The 21,977-nt window shown below is 45.4% G+C and overlaps 1 protein-coding gene across 1 annotated transcript; it reads left to right on the forward strand.

Annotated features, from left to right (window-relative positions):
• Positions 1–1,438: 1,438 nt before the first annotated feature.
• etnk2 (ethanolamine kinase 2) lies at positions 1,439–19,413 on the forward strand. The gene is made up of 8 exons (XM_035386869.1): positions 1,439–2,066; positions 8,816–9,075; positions 11,031–11,171; positions 14,021–14,163; positions 14,635–14,718; positions 15,449–15,609; positions 16,378–16,451; positions 19,253–19,413. The coding sequence occupies exons 1-8, from the start codon at positions 1,920–1,922 to the stop codon at positions 19,323–19,325; spliced, it is 1,083 nt and encodes a 360-aa protein (XP_035242760.1). The 5' UTR covers positions 1,439–1,919; the 3' UTR covers positions 19,326–19,413.
• The last annotated feature ends 2,564 nt before the right edge of the window (positions 19,414–21,977 follow it).

The raw sequence follows: 21,977 nt of genomic DNA on the forward strand, positions 1-21,977 counted from the left end.
AAAAAAAAAAAGGCCCAGAACTTACAAGCATACATACTGACCGCTTTCCAGGAACACGTTCAGATGGTGTTCCTAAGGCAGTGAAAGGCCAGTACACATTTCTCAGAAAGATTTCTTTTTTTTGTTTGTTTGTTTGTTTGTTTGTTTTTGTTTTACTGTAATACGTACCTCTGGGTGCCCAGGCAATGAGCGACCGCAGTTTCACAACGCAGAATGACAGCCACACCAGCCTTTCAGTTGAAAAGCATGTGACCACTTGCCAGAAGGATTTCACACAACGTGCATAGAAACAGGGCCCGATAGCAGCCGTCAGGAATTTATCTGCGTTGTTTACAGCTACACAACTGTCTCCCAGTCAGCCACTGAGATTCCGTATAATAAAAGCAGTTCATGCATTCCGTGACTTTCATGAGCAATGGCTGTTAACTCAAAAAGTACCACGTGCTTTCTCTTTCCATAAAACCTGCACTTACGGACTGTAATGTTGTGCCCATTGGAATACAATGCTCCTTCAGTCACTAATGAAGATACCCAATTTGGAACGACACCAACATTATTGTCAGTCCTTACGCACACTGGATATTGTACTAATTTCCCAGTGTACGATATTTTGAGTTGGTTTGCTTGGGCATATTTGCTATGTGTTCACACGTATGTGCGGCGCGAGAGAGTGTGATTTTTAATCAGTCGGCCTGTACTCAGAGACCTGAATGTGGAGGCCACATCAAGGCTATGTGATAGGCGTGCATTCTTAACATTTTTTTCACAGCTTCGTCTGGGACACGATTCCAACATTAATCCAACCGAAATGCAAAGAAATTCCTAGGCCTACATGACATGATAATACATGACAAATAACACATACATACACCACACAATCCCTATGCAGCAAGCCTGAACGATAGATATACTGTTGATCTCATTTTTTTCCTAAAACTTTTTTCCAGAAGCAATTATTTGGTCATGCGGTCTTCCACCCACTAGAGAGCGACAATGTATTCAAACATTAGATATGTCATCCTGTCGTCCCTGTGTTCCAAAAGACCACCTCGGTGATTCTTGTGTCGAGATGCTTAACTCCCAGTTTACTTTCGTCATCGGATTCTGGTACACATTAAATTAATTTGGATTTTTCTTTTGGAGGTTTGGAAATGCTAGCTACTATCGAAAAGATATCGTGCGGCAGCAGATTGCGCTGTCTGCATTAATGTGTGAACAATGAGGGTACCTCCCATTTAGTTAAAATGTATGTTAGACATTTGGTTCAGTGAACCAAAAGCGTAGGGTTGCACAGTATGCAGTGGCCTAGCAACAACATCACAATTCACTCAGCATATAAATTGTATGCAAACTCTCAAAAAAAAAAAAAAGCTAGAGCGTGGTGTGATAGTTTGGTAGGAAAATAAGCGGTTTTAAATATCATAAACGTTAAGAGAACAAGTTACACCATTCACTGCGTTCGGCAGTCCCATCCTCGCCCCCAAAAAGCTTCAGACTGATGTTCGGTGTGGAACACATCTCAAACCAATCGAACAATCTCCTGATAAGCCATCTTCAGTCACAGCAGAGAAAGTGGGCGTCAGCCATCCGTGTCATTTGCTGTAGCCACGGCTCTCTCTGACTTCAAATTGCACGGGAACGACTGTAAGACTGTAATCGGATGATTCAGTGAGGGCGGTGCCAAGCAGGACATAGCCTTGACAATCTAAAGTCGGTTGACGAGTAACATTTACGTTAGTTAGCTTAGTAAAGCCGGTTCGCTAGTTTACAGGTTAACCTGAGATAATTAATCTGTCTCCGGCTGAGTCGCGGCTTTTACTGCATCTACCGACATACCTACGTCAGGCACGCTTTTGACTACATGCCCCACAGCACAAATATCTATCATAAATTCTAAAAGGAAAAAGAAGCACCTTAAAATGGAGACCGAGATACATGTGCCCGTCGGCTCGCCCATAATCAGAAAATTCCCCATTTTTGTGGACGAACATAATGTCACAGATGGCGCGATGAAACTCATGAAAGAGCTCCGACCGGCATGGGACATCAACCTTGTCAAAACCAAGGTAAGTTATGAATGATACTTATCTCATGGATGTGTGATTAGCTAGCTAGCCACACTAAAGACATACGATGGATATCTTGCGGTACCTTGGAAGTTGGCTAACTAGCGAACATTTCTTTAATCGCATCATCGACGTAGGCTACTTACCATGATTTCATTTTTTTGGAACTAGCTAGCATTAGCGAACACGCAGGCTAAAAACGATCAATCGTGCATCTTGGTAGAAGTACCATTTCGCTGAAAGCAGTATCTAACGGTTTAGGTAGCTCACAGTAGAAGCTTTAGGGTCAACCCCCTTAGATATTTTACAATAGCTAGCTGCATAACGCCCTCACCGCCCCCCCAGCATAAGTAGCTAGCCGGCAAAATCAGGTTAATCGGTTGATATGATGAGACTTACACTTACGATTGCTAAGTATGATTTTTGTATCGATCTCGTGAAAACGTCTATGTGTTTTGCCACCTAGATTGCTAGCCATATATTTATTCTACAAAATAGTACGTTAGTAGAAACAAATGTAGCTGGTCATCCAATACCGCAGTGAGCTAGACTAGTATTATACCCTGTGTAGATGATATAAATGGCCGATGAAAATGACTACCCGGCTATTTCTTTGAGCGATGTTCGCCAAGTTAACCCTGCTGCCACAAAGATTTCACGTTGCGCTTTGCGTAATGTAATGTAGACTAATTTAAAGGGGCCCTACGTTAGTGAACTGTATCTAGGGATGCAAAAGTGGGCTTGCCAAGCTAGCACTCCGTACTTTTGGAAGAAGGTTTTTGTTGACTCGCACATGTATGCGACAGCTGTTGTACACATATTCCGCCATTGATATCCAGCGACGCAAACGTGTGTTTGCCTAGCTATCTTTGCGTACCACAGTTTAGGGGCAAGCTAACGTCATTGATGCAGACACACATGCAAGTGACAGTTGCTGCTGCAAATGTCACATTAGTCTGTCTAGTCTCTAGCTAACATGGCTGAATATGAAACTGCTCGCACAGCTACTTAATAAAGAAGCTATTTCAATTAATAGGCTTGTAAATTACTCGCTAGATTTTAATTAATTATGTTCTGGTGTCACTCTTTAGTTTGTAGTTGGTATTTACCATACAGTCAATTCTGTCTTCAGCACACGTTACTATACACCCTGATTTAAGTGTACTGTTGCAGTGCCAAATGACCGTCTCCACCCTCATCAGTGTTATTTTCAACCACATGCAGTTGTTCAATTAGGGTGTAGGGGGATTTTTTATTATTTTTTTGGATGTGGTTTTTCTATCAAATGCATAAAGTTAATGAAGCCCTCGCTGCTTGGCGGATTACTCTGACTATCTGTCCGTTGCCCAGGTGACCTGGCTACGCAGTTGAGTAGCCACGAAATCGATGGTCTGATGGTCTGACGTCACAGCTCATGGTCCAACGCGGCGCCTTATTAACCCTTTAAGGAGTGAGGTCACAACACCTGATTAGAATGTCCTTAACTGAACATTATAATGCTGACGTAATAATCAGTACTTAGGAATGCAAAGGAATGTTCTAGAACATTAACTTAAACAAACTCCCAATAATTTGTATGTATAATTTGTATAACCTACTTTGTATAATTGCCTGGTATATTTTTTTATATGACTGTATAAATTCTAGTAAATGAAGCCAGCAGCAATGCAATGAGGTATCAAGCTTGTTGTGTTTGGTTGACTGCCTGACAAATTAATGGGAATTTGTTAAAAATATTATGTTTGTCTGTATTATATCTGTTCATCGCTCTGGATAAGAGCGTCTGCTAAGTATTTGTAATGTAGAAGGAGACTTGGCTGTAACTCGGATTCCTTGAATATTTGTGCTGTGAATGTTCTCAGATCTAAACAACTGGCAAGAAATGGTATCTAAAGTTTAGTTCAGATTAAAGATGTTACCACAGCCAATACAAAATGAGATTTCATAAAATAATTCTTTAAATGTTACAAAGACTACTCAATTCCCACTAAATATACTAATTAAATTACTGATTGAGAATGAAATTATATAATTACTTGTATAACAATAAGTTACATTCCATCTCAACACTACCACCACCATAAGTCTGCAAGTAACCAGTTTTCACATGATTTTGAAACAGCTGTATGTTGAGTATTCTAGTTTTTCTGCCTTCTGCATTTGGTAGAAATGTGACACCAGGAAGGCAGAAATTGTAAACCGTTGCTTTAATATAGTGCAGTCAGGATCCTCTACCCTTCCTCTGTGGAATATAGAACTGTGTTGTCTGTGTCAGCGTGGCCTTGTTCTTGGCCTTCACGGGCATGAAGTAGCTTTTTTGTGCTCTATGCTGCTTTCTTTTGCTATGTGCTCTCCTGCCTTCCTCTCTGTCTGGGCAGATATGCTGAATTATTATTATTTTTTTCCCATTGTGACCCAGACAGTCCGAGGGCATCTGGAGAAGTGGCCTCGTATCCCGATTGGTTGGGTTCGCACGGCAAGCGGCCCTATCGGCGACAGAGAGAAACCACCCTCGCTGGGGATGGTATTGGCCTGTCCTCAACGAGGACTGCCCTGGTCGAGTGTTAATCGCTGTGCAGAGCACCCGCACGCTTTTATCAATGGAAAGGGATTGTTTTGGCGGCTTTTGTTTGACAGGCCCCACACGCCTTTGGCTGGGGGTATAGAGGTGCCAGGCACTTAACGCCATTAAAATCCTTTTGAATGGTAGGTTGTGTTTGGAATGTTTTCTCAGAATTCTGAGTCAGTGTTCTAGAACTCCGCTGCTCTCAGTCGCCAGCAGCGATTGTTCCATCAGCATTAGAATGTTCAGTCGAGAACATTCCAATCGCATTCATTCGCGATCTCACACCTCGAAGGGTTAACGTTGGCCCTCGGAGCCAGGGCATGTGAGCAGAGTGGAGCTCGAGCACAGCTTCCTGAGCGCTGACAGCGGGAGTCTCAACCGTATCCGCTCTGCTCACGTGCCAGCCGGATCACTGAGGTTAACTGCCCTTAGCCTGGGACTGAAGGAACAGCAGGGCAAAAAGTTTGTTCATTTTCGGTGAGTCATTGGGAAGTTAGCCTCGCGCGAGCCAGTCTCTTTTTTCACTTCGTTCAACAGTGGGACGTCTACCGGCCCGAGAATGAGCAGCTGCATTTAATCCTGGCTGCACAACAGAAGGTCTGATCCTGTTTCATGTGACTGTTTTTAAAGGTCCAGGAAACTGAAATCTGTGAATTCTTTGCTGACGTGTCGTTTTAATACTTTTTTTTGCATGCACAAAAGGCCAAGAAATGGTGCCGAAATTGGCTCGCTTTCCCCCTTGGTCAAGCACCAGGTTTTTAGTGGGTGGGGTTAAATCGGTGTTAGTTACGTTACAAAAAACAGTGAAATCCTTTCTAGATGTAATATGTAGGCCTACATGGTGCTGTTGCCACTTTTGTGTGGGTAATGCAAGCTAAATTCATAATGCCTAAGCATTGTCCCTTCTCTTGATGTGGAGAAAGTAAAATATGCTTTTTTCTTTTCCCAAAAATGAAGAGACCTACAAGAATGGGTTTTATTTCTGGAACCCACCGGCACTGCAATATTACAGTAAATGGACTGGTAATGGACTGCATTTATATAGCGCTTTTATCCAAAGCGCTTTACAATTGATGCCTCTCATTCGCCAGAGCAGTTAGGGGTTAGGGGTTAGGTGTCTTGCTCAAGGACACTTCGACACGCCCAGGGTGGGGTTTGAACCGGCAACCCTCCGACTGCCAGACAATCGGTCTTACCTCCTGAGCCATGTCGCCCGTACAGTTGGTATTTGCAGTGCCCATTTTCGCCTGGAACTTGTCGCAGAACGTGGAGGATTGGTAGGTAGGCCTACCATTAGCTAGGGACAATTAAATAGCTTTCAAGCATAGACACGAGGAATCACAGACTTTCTTCATTGGGGTGTAATGTCCGGAGTTTGAGGCTGCTATAGAGTCTAATGTTAGTGTACCGTAGCTCAGTGTTACAACGTTATTACACATTGAATGATCTTCAGGCTTAACTATATAATGTAAAGGAAAGTTTATGTTGCTTTCTCACATTTTGTCTGGTAGTGTAAGGTTACTGCATGGAACAATCTGCTCTAACCAGCTCTAACCTAGCTGGCGATGAGGAATGGTTTACATATGACCTGTCTTACAGGTATTTATGTTAATGAGTGCAGGATACACGCCCACCCTCTCCTTGTCTGCTGAACAGATCACAATAATCTAATACTGTTTATTACAATTTAATGGATATAATTGCATTGAAAACTTGAAAGAAATATTAAGAAGACAATCAATTGTCACTTCTGGGGAATATAACCACGGGTTGAATCCAGTTTCCTGGCCCTTTATAACATTTTTATTAACATTTTTATAAGTTACTGTAACTTATATTTTACTCAATGGGCTTATCAGGAAGAGGGACTTGTTTCTGTCTAAGAGGGTTCCGGATGACTTCACTGATTTGACAGTGATCACTGTGATGCTGCTACAGCAGTGGCAGTTTATCAGCAAGAAAACTGGCTGTAAAGATAGCCGGTCATGCAAATGTCGTAATTCTTCCGTTTTTCCTTCTGTTAGACATGACGTCAATAAGTTTTTGCCCTCTCAACCTCATTTTAGTGTCGCATGTGTATGTTGTAACAGCATTGTGTTAGCTGGATCATACATATTGAACGTTTACGATATCGGATTGTTTTGGATCGTATCATAGCAAAATTTCTCAATTCCTCAAGAATGGAATTCGTATCTTATCGTGGTGAAGCCTGAGGTGTACACCCCTACGGAATACCTGATAACATATTTCCTAATGATTATTTAAAAAAAACTTATTTTATATTGACTGCAGAGCTTGTGCTACCCTATGCTACGCTATGCTACACTACGCTATGCTACGCTCACATGTTCTGGCTGGATCACGTGCCAGGCTGTAACCATGGCAGCCCTGCAGTCATTAGGTTAGCATGTAAGATTACCTCAGCGCTGATGCCCACATTCCCGGTGGATTAGGGTGACTGTGCACACTTTTATCAGGTGACTTTGGCGGGATTCAGCGGGCGGGGGGAGGTTGGGGGGGGGGGGGGGGGGTGCTGTTTATAACTGTCAAGTGTGACCACACAGGAAGAACATCTGCCATATCCGAGGACAAGCCACGGCCACAAGATCCGAGTGATAAGCAACAGTGTGCAAATAATGAGCAGTGGGGAGTGGTGTTGCTTGGACTGTTTGCAGAGGAGGACTTCACTGTCCAGTCATTTTGACACAGAGTTCATGTCTGATTTACATTAGCGTCCCCCCCCCCCCCCCCCCCCCCCCTTGGGACATAAGTGCCGGTAATACAGTAGTCATATAAAATATTAGAAAATAATTCAGGCAACCTAGGTGTGACATTGCTCACACACACGTAAAAAAAAAAACTCATTCTCCCATGTCACACGGCCATTTAGGAGTAAATCGTGTCATTCTGATATTTGCTCCAAACACGTGTGCTCATTGACGCCGGCACATGCAGCAGCAGCACATGGAGGCAGAGGTATTGGAAGAATGGCGGCCGGTCTCATTGTGTCTGTGCAAGCACAGATCTGAAAATAAAGGGCTCACAAAAGTGCCGTTGTCCAATCAAAAGCTGTGCCCGCGTGCCTGCTGATCTGCCCCTGCGTTCACTACGCTGGCATCTCTGGACAAACACATGCAGGGAATTTCAGAAATGCAGCGCTGGGTGGCGGGGTTGAGAGTGCGTCAACTGCTTTTTAGCAGAATAATCTGCTGCCCTGCACCAGGGCTGCCTAATCCTGTTCCTGGAGAGCTACCTTCCTGTAGGTTTTCATTTCAACCCTAACAAAGCCACACCTCATTCAACAGATAGAGATCTACCACCCTGTAGGTTTTCACTCCAACACTAACAAAGCACACCTCATTCAGCAGCTAGAGATATATCGCCCTGTAGGTTTTCATTTCAACCATAATTTGACACACTTGATTCTACTAATAAAGCAGCTCAACGAGATTTATAAGTGTTGAATGAGGTGAGCTTTGTTAGGGTTGGAGTGAAAACCTACAGGACGGTAGATTTCTGGAAGTTTCTTCATTGTAAAATGTGGGTGGCTTCTGACTATAATATCATAGCAGAATCCAGAGGTCACATGTTTTTCCACGCTTAAAATAAATTAAAATGCAGGTGTACTGATCCATTAACTTTTTGAGTTTAGACATGCTAGTTTGAAAAAACCCTCACGGATGTGTAATATTCTGCGTGTCAGCTGAGAGTAATCAGCTGAGAAACCGTTTGAATGACGTTGCTCCCGTTACCTTATCCTAAATAAAGGACACACACAAAATGAGGTTTCTCTGGCCGCCTAGGACAGCAGCGCTGGTGTTGACTGATGAGCTGGTTCCAGGTTACACGCTTTCGGTTTTCACTGTGGACGTGTAAACAGAACGCGCACGCCCAATCAGATAAAAGCTGAGCTTACCCTGCGTTTTGTGAAAATGAAAGAGCGCTGATAGCCAGCGCAACCCGTGCAAAAAAACATTTCCTTATTCGCTTCGGTTTACATTTCCGACGGCGTTTTTTGGGGACCTGTCCAGATAGGGCCGGGGCACGGAGACGCTAATTTCCCTGAGGTTCGCAGAACTTTCCCTGGGATCGGTTCACCTTGCAGTCTCTGGAGTGACTCTCTACGGCTCACCGTGTGATGATGTGCTCAATGGCTCGTGCCCCCCCCCCCCCCCCCTTCCAGTTCTTCACTGATGGAACCACCAACAAGCTGGTGGGCTGCTACGTGGAGGAGGCGCCGGAGGACGTGGTGCTGGTGCGGGTGTACGGCAACAAGACGGAGCTGATCGTGGACCGGGACAACGAGCTGCGCAGCTTCCAGGTGCTGCACGCCAACGGCTGCGCGCCGCGCCTGTACTGCACCTTCCAGAACGGCATCTGCTACGAGTTCATGCAGGGCGACGCCCTGGGGCCCCTGGACGTCAGGGACCCCGGGCTGCTCAGGTACGCCGCTCTCGGGCTCAGTCCGCGGTCCTCCGGGGTAACGTGGTCCTCCGGGGTAACGGTCCAGCCCACAAAGCTGGGGCGCGTGGATCGGTCCGGAAGTATCGACACTTCCAGGCCTGACGTTTTTAAAAAAATTGAGAATCCTCACATATCGATACCAAGTGTTCTCTGTAATCAGGTCATTTTTAACATTTATATTATAATGAAACTGAACGTGCATCTGATACTGAAAAAACGAAATATTGTAGATAATTGTGTAGGAGGGGATCTACTTATCCTTCCACCCTCTGTCTCCACACACACACACACAGGCAGGCACATGGAGAAGCACGCAGTCACAGACGGTCACACAGCAAATTACGAATATAAAAATATTTAAATTAATTATTCTAAAGAGGTTTTATGTATATTGTTGATTTCATTTAAGGGTGTTTGAGTACCCCTAATTTTCTGTTGACCTAATGTGAAGAATAACTCCGGAAAAGGGTAATTATATTATTGAACATTTATTGAACGTTGTTGAACAATTGAATATGCGTTTACAATTGTTATTAAACAGAAAACAAAAAGAGAAAAATAATCTTTGGCAGTTTATTCAATACTAATGTAAAGGCTTTCAAATATACATTTTTGATGTCCGCATTTAGCAATTTTCACTGCAGAACTCAAAAGACTTCCCACATTTACAGTATGTACACAAGAATACTTTTAAACCTATTGGTATGGGTATGGCCATCAGTATCGGTATTGTGATACTAGCCTTGGTATTAATTGGTATCACATAGAAAAGGAAATCAGTGGTATTGGGCATCGCTACTACAAGGTAGAGAGGAGGCCTTCAAGTCATGGGTGGGGCGATTCTCTGCTGAAGCCGTGGTTTAAGTTCAGACAATGAGGACCCCCCAAGATCTGAGGTACCAAGGTCTCCTCAGAAATGAAATGATGCCATGGCCTAGAAGCACCGTTTAAATTTTTGGCGGCAGAAAGGTCACAGTTTTGCGCCCAGGCTTATGTTCCCCTTCCCACTTTACCGATCGTTTAGGATCTCTGTGTAACAGCGTGCACCCGCTATCGATCTAGGGCCTTTTACGGTTAAACTTTTACAACACGCTCTGTGTCCCGTCCTGTCCGCAGAGGGGTTTATGGTACATACTAACCAGAGGCAATAATGGACAGTTTTTGCATAATTGCATAACGTCGCGTGTCTTCCATCGCCACTATGGACAGAGTCACGTGTGACATTCGACACAGGAAGTTTTCACATAACATGCTTGTGCAGGTTTCGTCAACTGCCAGGAACTTCCAGTAATTTCCCATTTCCAGTAATGTTTACTACTGCAAAGGAGTGGCCTACGTCATCATGTGAGGGGTAATATATTAAAAACAACCTCAAGTGAACAAATAAGTGAAGGTAGTTAATCCTGAATGAATGCTTTTCTGTATTACAATCGTCATTGATAATGGCTACATTTGGAACAAGTGGAGACTCATTTCATGGCCAGAATTTGTAGACGAGTCCTTTGCTAATTCATTAGTACTACCTTCCTGTACTGATGTAAAATCCCAGGGTGGTGACCTTATGGGCATTAACAGATATTACTGTGTTTCCAGCAGACCTGGGTCAAATACGTATTTGTTTTGGATTCAAATACTTTTCTGTGCTCTGTTGATCTTGCCTGGTGCAACTGAGCCTGCCAATATGACCAAAATGTGGGGTTTTCCCTTTTTGAGAGAATGTCATCGGTTCCAATACATACAGACAAACTTGTGTAGAAAAGTCTTTGAATCCAAAACAAATACGTGTTTGACCCAGGTCTGGTTTACAGTCAGAATCTCAAAAAAAAAAAAACCCCAAAAAGATTAATCAAAAAAGTAATCACCATACCACCTCAGGGGCTGGTGTTACTGCGGTGCTGTGCGGTGGTGATGTAAGCCCTCTGTTGCCACGGCAGGCTGATCGCCGAGGAGATGGCCCGCATCCACGCCATCCACGCTCACAACGGCTGCATTCCCAAGCCCAACCTGTGGATCAAAATGAGGAAGTACTTCAGCCTGGTGGCCACAGAGTTCACCGACCAGGCCTCTAACACTAGGTAACCCCCCCCCCCCCCCCCCCCCCGCCTCCTTTCACACTCTTCCTGGTTCTGGTGGGGGGGTGGCAGTGTAGTGTAACGGTTAGGGGACTGGGCTTGTAACACTGCTGTTCCTAATGGACGGAGTGTAGCACAGTTTCGATTCCCGGGTAGGACACTGCCGTTGTACCCTTGAGCAAGGTACTTAACCGAAATTGCTTCAGTATATATCCAGCTGTATAAATGGATACAATACAATGTAAAATGCTATGTAAAAGTTGTGTAAGTCGCTCTGGATAAGAGCGTCTGCTAAATGCCTGTAATGTAATGTAATGTAATGCTGTTGTACCCTTCAGTAAGGTGCTTAACCTAAATTGCTTCAGTATCCAAACATTACAGTGTAGAAGCTGCAAAGCTGTGTTTGTCGCTCTGGAGAAGATGCGCTCTATGGTGCTGCTGCATGCCTTTAATGTGACATGTGACATGGTCAACCATCCCAAGATCATTCTATTACATGCCTGTAAAATAACATGTAACATGATCAACCATCCCGAGATCATTCTACTACATGCCTGTAATATAACATGTAACATGATCAACCATCCCGAGATCATTCTACTACATGCCTGTAAAATAACCTGTAACATGATCAACCATCCCGAGATCATTCTACTACATGCCTGTAATGTAACATGTAACATGGTCAACCATTCCAATATGCTTCTGCTACATGTCTGTAATATAACATGTAACATGTAACATGGTCAACCATTCCAAGATGCTTCTGCTACATGCCTGTAATGTAACATGTCCCAGAATGCCTCATGATGTCTGGACACGGGTAGGTAAATTGTTAAATACTGAATGCTAATGACGCCAACCTATTGCTTAGGGAAAACTACGAGACAGGAAGAATGACAATTGGCAGGCAAGTTGCAGATAACTATCGAGTGTAGGAGTCTACATGTTTGCTGTAAATATTTGGCTGGGCTGAAAAAATACTCTGGTCTTTCAGGGGGGTGGAAATTCTGCAGAAGCAGAAGCTAACGGTGATACTATATTTGAGCGCGTATGGGAAAAGTCAGTATATAAAATCATATAAAACTAGTTTTTGATCCAGTGAATCACGGGCCCGAGGCTTGTGATCACATTTATCTCAGCACAAGGAAGTGGAAATTGAGCGAGGTGTCACCGAGGTATCCATTTCATGGCAACCACGGCAAAACTAGGTCATGCAGGTGGAAATTAGCCTTGAGTAAAAAAATTCCACTCCGACGCGAAAAGCATTTGCTCCGCTCATTTTAGATGCATAGAGCGACTCGGCTAGGGATTTTTGTTATGGAGTAAGAAAGTGTGGTGCCCTTTATACTTATGATGGACGTCCCCTGGATGCATCTGAGCCTGGGTGGAGGGCCCTGGATCAGAAAATCGGCCTGCTCTAGATTATATGCTAATGAAGGGACAGTGTGGGTTAAGTGGCCTGATCACTGCACTGAATTTCCTGTTCTCTCTACTCCCCTTTCCTGGCTCCCTAGGTTTCTGTTGCAGGTCTTAGATCACTACGTACATGCATTAAAGGTGAAGGATGTGCATGTTAGTACCCTTTGGGAGTGTTTATAAGGATTTTTCGTGGGGGGGGGGAGGGGGGGTAAAGGAGAAACAGTCGCTGCCTTGCCAAGCTCAGTTCTTACCCAAGAATGCTTTTATCCTAAACCTGGATCACTGCGCTGTTTGATACACTATTATGAGCGGGTTGAGTGCATTGTGAGGTTGTTATGCAGCCATAAAGGCAGCCTAAGACAATGGCAGCACCTGCTGTTCCACACAACAGCAGATGTTCACCCGTCGGAGTTTAGCGACCATGGGGACGGCCGCGAGCGGCGGCGGCGGCACCAGCCACGTCAGCCTTTTAACAAAGAGAACGCCGTGGGTCGCCGTGCCCCCCCCAGGTCCCGAGGCGAGTCGTCTCCCTGCCCAACCCCCCCCCCCCCCCCCCCAAACCCGCCCGCCGAAAGCTTCCGCATAGCTGGAGCCATTCCGCGGCGGGGAGCCGCGTCTGGCCGTGTCCCAGACTGCACCGCGTCTCCCCCCCCCCAGCGGCGGCTTTAAGCCCCGTAGGGGATTAGACGCCGGAGCCCGCCGCGGCGGGAAAGCGGTTGGCCGGCGCCCAGGTTGGCCGCCGTCGCCAGATGGAGGATAAACCCTCTCTCGCCCGCCCGTCTCTCGGCGCCCAGACATTCCACGGGCCACCTTCAGGGCGTGACACTTCACTGCAGGGGGTCTGGATTTGGAGATCCCGTATATGTGCGTCACCCAATGGCGGGGGGGGGAGGACAACAGAGAGACTTCCAGGGTCTTCATATGTTTTTGCACATTATATTATGACTGTCTATTCCTGTTTGCACATAGAGCATGCATTAGCATATGCCTGTGAGGCAGGGAAATTAATGCAACATAACATAACATAATGATGAGAGCAGACCTTTCAGCCCATCAATGCTCGCTATTCTCCAGACTAAATTAGTGCTCTGATTACCTACAGGCTAGATAGTATCAAACACCGCATCAAGCCCAGTCTTGAAAATCCCCAGGGTTTAGGCTATGTGATCTGGCAGGCTATTCCACACATTGACTACTCTCTGCATTAAAAAATTCTTCCTAATGTCTATATGGAATGTACCTTTTACTAATTTCCATTTATGTCCCCTCGTTCTACTAACAGAACTCAACGCTGTGTTAAAATGAAGTTGTAAAGATTTTCAAAATGTTTCTGAGGCGAGAGAAAATGTCCACACGAGCCTTTCGTTGCAATTGTAAGGCCGAAAATAGCGTTTTTTGCCTCCTTTTTCATGTCCTTGATTTGTTTTCAGAATTCAACAGGAAGTTCCGAGCCAGGAAGTGTTAGAACAGGAAATGGCCTGGATGAAGGAGCACCTGTCGCAGCTGGGCTCTCCGGTGGTGCTTTGTCACAACGATCTGCTGTGCAAGAACATCATCCATAACATTAAAGAAGGTACCGCACACCTTTAACGAACATGCAGATAGCATTTTCTGCAGCATTGCATAAGCTCTCAGTTCTACGACTTACTCTAACTAATGTAATCGTATTTTGGGATTTTGGAATAACTGAGGAGTAGGTGAAGTGAATGCCTTTTTCTAACAGAGAATTGATCTGCAACTTTAAGAAAAAATATTAGAATAGCAACCAAAATTGAGAAAAAGTATAGTTGTGATGGGAAAAAAAATCACATGACTTGAGTTGAAAGTAAGTAAGTAACTTTTATTTATATAGCACCTCTCACAGACAGAGTCACACACAAAGTGCTTCACAATTAAAACTAATTAAAAGATTAAAATTGAATAAAATTAAATTACATGAAAACAGTAAAAAGTCAAATTGCCTGGAGACAAACGCAAAGTAAAATGCGTAAAGTTTGATTTCTCAGGAAGTCGTGAATGAATGAACTCTTCCTCCTCTTCTTAGGTCACGTGAGGTTCATAGACTACGAGTACTCCAGCTACAACTACCAGGCCTTCGACATCGGGAACCACTTCAACGAGTTCGCAGGTGAGTGGGGGGGGCTGCTGAAGACAGCTTCCGCCATGACACCTCGGGCTGGTGAAGAAAGCCGCCGTCTGCTTTGGCAGGTGTGTGAATGCGTTACGTGAAAAGGGAAATGGTGGACCTCACAGTTACAAAGTCAGCGTGCCTACTTTAGGCTCCATTGAGAGCCACTGCTTGATCTTTGCTCCGTCTTCATATTATGCATGCATATTATGTAAACGACCCCCACCTTTGCCAGACCCCCTGTGATAAAGCCTCTCAATTAAATTTTAAACCCTAAATCAATATTTTTCACGTAGGAACAACCTGTCACTCATCAATATGTCAGTGAATAATCGTTCTCCTACTTCACAGTTCAGAGAGTCCGCACCACTCGCTTGTACTCCAAAACGCATCATAATTGATTTTTTTCCTATAATTATAGATGTGTGGCACTTAAGTTTGAGAATGACTTACGATTTCGTTTAACTTCAGGGTTGAGAAAGTGCTCGTGCTACACTTTTTTCTACCCCGATGGCGTACCGCTTTTAAGAAATATAAAAAGGGCAATGGTTAACTTTTTCTAAAGGTAGGGTCGCTCCTGGAAAAAGTCATAAAATGTCATGCTGAAGAACTGACATTAAAGGGGATTTTTAACTGCCGGTTTTTAACTGGAGGACGGCAGGGAGGTTAATCTGTGCTGTGTCCCTGTGGTGTGTGTGTGTGTGTGTGTGCGCGTTTGCTGCGTCCGCAGGCATGAGCGAGCTGGACTACAGCCTGCTCCCCAGCAGGGAGATGCAGCTGGACTGGCTCCTCATTTACCTGCAGGCCTACAAGCGCTTCACCAAGAAGGGCGGGGACGTGAGCTGGCACGAGCTGGAGACGCTCTACGTGCAGGTCAACAAGTTCGCCCTGGTGAGTGAGCCAGTGAATGGGTGAGGGGGTGAGGGAGTGGGTGAGCCAGCACAAGCTGGAGATGCTCTACGTGCAGGTCAACAAGTTCGCCCTGGTGAGTGAGCCAGTGAATGGGTGAGGGAGTGGGTGAGCCAGCACAAGCTGGAGATGCTCTATGTGCAGGTCAACAAGTTCACCCTGGTGAGTGAGCCAGTGAGGGAGTGCATGAGTGAGTGAGTGGGTGAGTGAGTGAGGCAGCGAGTGAGTAGGAGTGAGCAACTGAGTGAACGAGTGAATGAAAAAAACAAACTGCTGTCTTTATTTTTAAAAGGGCACTATTTTTCATTACAAAAAAAATGACAACAATGTTTAGGTAATTTGCTAATGGGGGCAAAAAGATTTTTATCCATACTGAATATTTCCTTAACTAAAGGTTTTGCAAGCCTTAACAAAAGTGACAACAACCAGTGACATTACCATTTTGTCATTGTGTCTATATTTATATCATAATCATAATAGCCTAGACACATTTGGCCGCAGCCAAAAATGTTGCAATGGTCAGGTGATGCTTGTTGTTTGTGTCTCATCAACAAGTTCTGCCTCTCAGCCTCCTTCTGCAACCCTAAGGCTTGCAGCACCAGTGACGCACACTGTATTAATGCCACTTTGTGCTGTTTTAAGGTAGACCATGCCCGTTTTGTGTGCTGCAGCACGAAAGAATAACAGGAAAGCATAACCAAAGGCTGCCGGTGTCTGGTCACGCTTTAAAATCCGCTCCTTTTCCTACAGGCGTCCCATTTCTTCTGGGGTTTCTGGGCTCTCATTCAAGCAAAGTATTCTTCCATCGACTTTGACTTCCTCGGGTAAGCAAACTCTGTTGCATTTTAAAAATATGAAAATTTTTTGTTTTATTTAATATTAGACATCTACACACATGGCTGCAGAAATGGGGGCAGGGGGCAGCTGGGACACTTTGTCCCAGGCCCAGGTCCAAGAGGGGGGCCAGGATACGGGGTGCACCTATTTTTAATCAGGTGCACCCCCTGGTGGTGGGGGGGTGGGGGGGGACCTCCCAATATATTTTGTCCCAGGCCTGAGAATTCATAGCTGCGGCCCTGTCTGCACTGCGTAGAGATGAGAAGAGCGGTGTGTTGTGGTCACTTGAAAACACACTCTCCCCTGCAGCTTCTGGAGAAGGCGAGTCTGTGATTTTGTGTAAATGATGCTGATTGGACTCTGCCAGGCCTGAGGAGGTCATACCCGACCAGATCCAAACACTGTGCACCCAGGGGGTACAGCCTTGGATTTTGGACCCCGTGAAAAGATCTCACACTGGGTCCCACCACCCCATCTCTGCACAGTGTTTATTTGAGGGCCCCTGTCAGTCAGGGCCCTTGGAATCTTCCCCACCGCCATTTGGCACTGCTGCCAGATGGGAACAGGGTCACAGCTCACAGAAAGATAAAACACCTTCATGTCTGCACTTTGCATCTCACACTCTATTTTCGGAACTGAATACATCTTCACGTTCTTCTACTCCCCACCTGGTAATTCAGCAGGAGTGCAGCAGTCGTCACGCACGCTGTTATGCACAGTCAAAGCTGCCGAATCAACACCGGTACATTTTAGGCATTTTAAGATACGCCCCTAACCACAGCGACCTGCACATTTTTTTAAACATCCAATCCAGTTATACAGCTGGACATACTGAAACAATTCAGGTGAAGCACCATGCAAACGCCTTTTATACGCCTACAGCCTTGGTGCTGCTAGCACTGCTCCCCAGTCTTTTGACTGCACCAGCTGATATATAAGCAGCTGTATCTGTATGGCTGGTAAAAGAATACAGCTTTGTTGGAGGGGCCGTTACATTTTGAATCAGATGGGAAGACCAACAACACTGAAGACTGGGGATTGGTTACAGCCCGATTAACGAAGGGCAGAAGCACGGCCGCGTGGCTCTTGTTTCCGTTTTTCGCAACGACCAAGGGCGAACGCTGCCATAACTCACAGGCTTTTAGTGTACATGCGGTGACTGTTCCGTTTCCAAAAACAGACACCCTGTGGGGTGAGGTGATCCAATCCCTGGTCTGCTGTGATTGCAGAGCTGCCGCGGGTCTCTGGGGCTTGGAGTACACGAATACCTGCGCCGATTAAGCGTAACAATGGGTGTGTGTGTGTGTAAGTTTCGGTTCAGGCCAAGAAATAATTAATTAGAAGCTCATCCAGCTCCAGGAAATATAATTCCAGGAAAACTTCATTATGAAATTTTAAATGCAACTTTTGACCTTGCTATTTAATGGGGAAAATAATAATGATAATTTCTCCGAGAAAGTGAGGTCTAATTAAAAGCCACACGCCTGTAAACTGTCTTTTAAAAAGCTATTTTATTTATTTATTTTGCATTTTGTTCAGTGACGTAGGGACAGCCAGCCATTTTTCCGTATAGATCTAACCGGTAGTAACAGTTATAGAAGTCCCACAGCAGTTTAGTGAAACGGTGAACAAAATCGTATTTAATTGAGGACAAAAGACAGAAATTCAATCTTCCGATGTGAACAGAAGACGCACCTCAGCGTAGATTTAAGAATTCATCATCTCCATACTCCCAATCCTTAGCACCCTTTATCAAGTAACTAGTTTGCTTTGTGGTAAAATTTGTCCGGACCGTGAATAATGCCATATTTGTTTACATTCTGAACAGCTGTGACGGCGAAGTAAATCCATCTTCGTTTCCGTCGCAGCACTTTCAACACAAGCAATATCGGAAAGCTATCCTAAAATTTCTGCTTACCGTGAAGCGGACCTGACCCGAAACCGTAGAAATGTGTTACCGCGGCGACACAATTACATCGAGAACTACCATCTTTGGAAGAAAAAAAACGCTATATTCTGTGACTGCATTTAGACCAAACCTACAATGCACAAAAAACGTGAAAACGTTCCCGTGATTTCTCTCACCTCAAACGTATGTGGATCTCCGTTAATTTTCCCGGTCTCTATGACACCTAGCAGGCTGGAAATAATAAGGCTTCGTGTCCAAAATTCTTTGTATATTCGGCCTGTTCCATCTCAACTGTGGGATTTATCTTTCTAGTTTCGCACTGCACTGTGGCCATTTTCCTCTAGGAAATTCCCTAAAGTTACGTCACTTCCGGGTTTCCACATCAATCAAGTTTTTTACTTGGGTGTGGCTAATGAAAGCAGAGTCCAACTGTTGTGTCAGTTAATAAAAATAAAACAAAATCGTGAAATCCAATTCCTACGTCATTCCTCCAAACATTTCACCGTGTGGTTGCAACAGAAAAGTTGCACGTAAGCACAGCCACCACAGAGGTGCCTTGTCACACTGAAGGAAATTATGTTCATATATCGATATCTTCTACTGTAATTGTCCTTGTGATGAACATATTTCAGTGTTGCCATGTAATCAGGTTTCAGGCTGGGTTATCTGTCATTCGGCCTTGGCATATCTCTCTCTCTCTCTCTCTCTCTCTCTCTCTCTTTCAGTTTAATTTCAATTTCAAGGTGATTTATTGGCATGGCATGCACTGTGTTGAGCTACAAAGAGCTACAAAGAAGAACAACCTCTAATAACAAATCTTCCCCTCTCCCTCTCCCTCTCTCTCTCTCTCTCTCTGTCTCTCTCGGCGTTCCCCTGCAGGTATGCGGTGCTGCGCTTCGACCAGTACTTCAAAACCAAGCCGGCTGTCGAGGCCATGAAGATACCGGAGTGAAGGGCCCGGAACACCGCTCGGGAGTCTGGCTCCATCGCTGACTCTGTGACCCTGAGAGCAGAAGCACTTTTCAGATGGGGAAGGCAGAGGGGTGGGGGTGGGGCCGGGGTTGGGGCCGCGGGTGGGGGCGGGGGCGGGGTTGGGGCAGGGGGAGGTGTACTTGGTCCCTGGGGTTGAGGTGGGAATGGTGGATATTTGGGAATCTGGGGCATCTACTGTGATGTACCGTTTTTGGGGAGAAACTTGTCCACCACACTCACCTCGCCGCCCTACTCAAACATGCAGACACATACATAGACATAGACACAGACAGACAGGCACGCACGCACACACACACACACACACACACACACACACACACAAAAACACAAACACTTACTCTTTATTCTTCTACATCCGTTTCTCTCAGCTGAAATGGCTTGGGCCTTATTTATTTTTTATTTCTCAAAGCGAGTATCCAGCTAGCCACAGTTCCCAGCCAGTCAGCAGCCTCCACACCGATTGGCCAGCAGAACCCAGTCACCGTGGCGACTCCCAGCTTACCGTGGACATTTCCCATGTGACAGAGGGCCCAGGGCTGCTCACGGCCAGTACAAACCGAGTTTATTTCCATAGTGAGTGAGGCGGCACATTCCCTCCCCGACAGCCCTTGTATTGTGCCGTTGCCGTGTGGTTTGAAGTGTGTTTTTGGGGTTGTTTTTTTTTTCCGGTAGGAGGGGCCATGACGCGTCACGTACTGTGTATGTATGTTCAGCTCTCGGCTGTCCTCCTCTTCGACCAAAGCTGCAAGCTTCCTCCTGCACTTTTTTTCTGTTTTTTTTTTTTTTTTTTTGGTAGTCACTTTGGCTTAGCTGGCTTTAAACTGCAGAAAACGATGGGCCTGGACGTCCAGTGGACTGGTCAGTTTCTGCCTCGTAGGGGCGGTAGGTCAGAGCCATCACAAGCTGGGCCATCGCTTTCCAGGCTTAGAAGGACCGCATTTCTACCTTTCTCTCTTTTATGGTTATGACCAGGGGCTGTTTGTTTTTCCACCCTTCACTGTGGCCCTGGAAAATCACTGTTAAGAGTCCCAGGACACACGCATGACTCCCCCAGCAAACCCCCTCCCCACCCCACCCCACCCCACCTCCATTGCCTGGTCCACTAACAAGGCCACAGGGGGTATCCAAGCGTGGCGACACATTCCGGAATGTCTGTAGGTTCCTGTCCTTGTAATGACTTCTGGGTGTTGGGTGGTGGTGGGGGGTGGGGGGTGGGGAGGCGTCTCAAAAAAAACACATAGGTGTATTTACATAAGTGTAAGAAGACGTGTAAGAAATATCGTGAAACCAGGGTTTGAAAGATTTAGGTTTCTGCTCTCTTCTGATCGTTTCTCTTGCTGTTCGGTGTCAGTGTGTTGATTTAAGCTCACCAAGCCGTTTGCTGCTCAAAGCTAGAAAAATAAGTCGGGGGGCCACCAATGGCGTTCCTTCTCCCGGAGAACACATTCCTTCTGAACTGGGGAAAGCCCTGACCCAGTCTTATAAATATCTGCATTACAACCGTGTATGTGTCCCGTCCCGCTCAGTTGAACTTGTCACACCAGCTGGCTTCGTGTCAGCAGTTGAGTTTGATTTGCAAGCAGCCCTGAGGTTTGGATTGAAGCTCCGTTGATTGGATCTTACACTTTAATATCGGAGCCCAAATTAGAAACTTAGTACCTTTCGAGGACCCGTCAAATACACATGCTAGCACCGCCTGGTCGACTGCCTACGGACTCATTGCGGGACCCACCTCACGCACTGCCGTGACCGATCTTGGGTCCCAGTCTGGAGTTTAAGAAACCGATCTGGAAGATTGTGATGCCGTGGGCTGTGCATGATACACGGAACCTATGGCTACAATTAATTCCTTCCTTGAACTGAGATCTTGTGTCCAATTAAGACTTTTAGCCTCGGTCCTGACCAAAATGGTTTATTTCAGGACTTCCTGTGGCCAAATCAACCCATGTTTTAAGAAACAATTATGTAACATAATTTTTGGATTCAAGTTAGCTACAAATTCCTTGAGGCAATGAGGCAGGGCCTTGGGATATAGTTGGCAGGAGCCTGACACTTTGCGTAAATTCTCCCTATCAATTTTTAATATCTTTTGAAAATAATCATCCCCTTATTTTATTTTATTTTTCGAAAGCAACTGCAGATTGAAGCAGTGTTTGTGGTGCTCTGTGTAGGAACTGTGCACTTTATTTTATTATTATTATTATTATTTATTTTTTTTGCCCCTTCCCATTTTACATTTGTCATCAGTTGACCGGAGTATGTTTAACTGTACATGTCAGTATATGTGGTGACAGTGTGTTCTGTCACTCCTGTGTATATGGGGAAACAACGTGCTTTGGTGGGGGGCGGGGAGCGGGGAGTGGGGGGGGGCGGGGGGGTTGGGGTTGGGGGAAACGGGTGACCGATAGCTCAACTCTGAAACAGGAGAGGCCTCCTTTCGGATAGCTCCACTGTACCTTCCACCAGACGTCCCGACCCCGCGGACTGTTCTTCGACACCGCCATGCTGCCGCAGTCATTTTTCTGTCAATTATTAACGAGCGGTTAATTATTCACCAGCCTGCACAGCAGGTGATGACTGCAGGGCCCTTTGGGTGGTATGAATTATTTTG

Source organism: Anguilla anguilla, chromosome 13 (genome assembly GCF_013347855.1).
Source record: "Anguilla anguilla isolate fAngAng1 chromosome 13, fAngAng1.pri, whole genome shotgun sequence".
Taxonomy (NCBI): domain Eukaryota; kingdom Metazoa; phylum Chordata; class Actinopteri; order Anguilliformes; family Anguillidae; genus Anguilla; species Anguilla anguilla.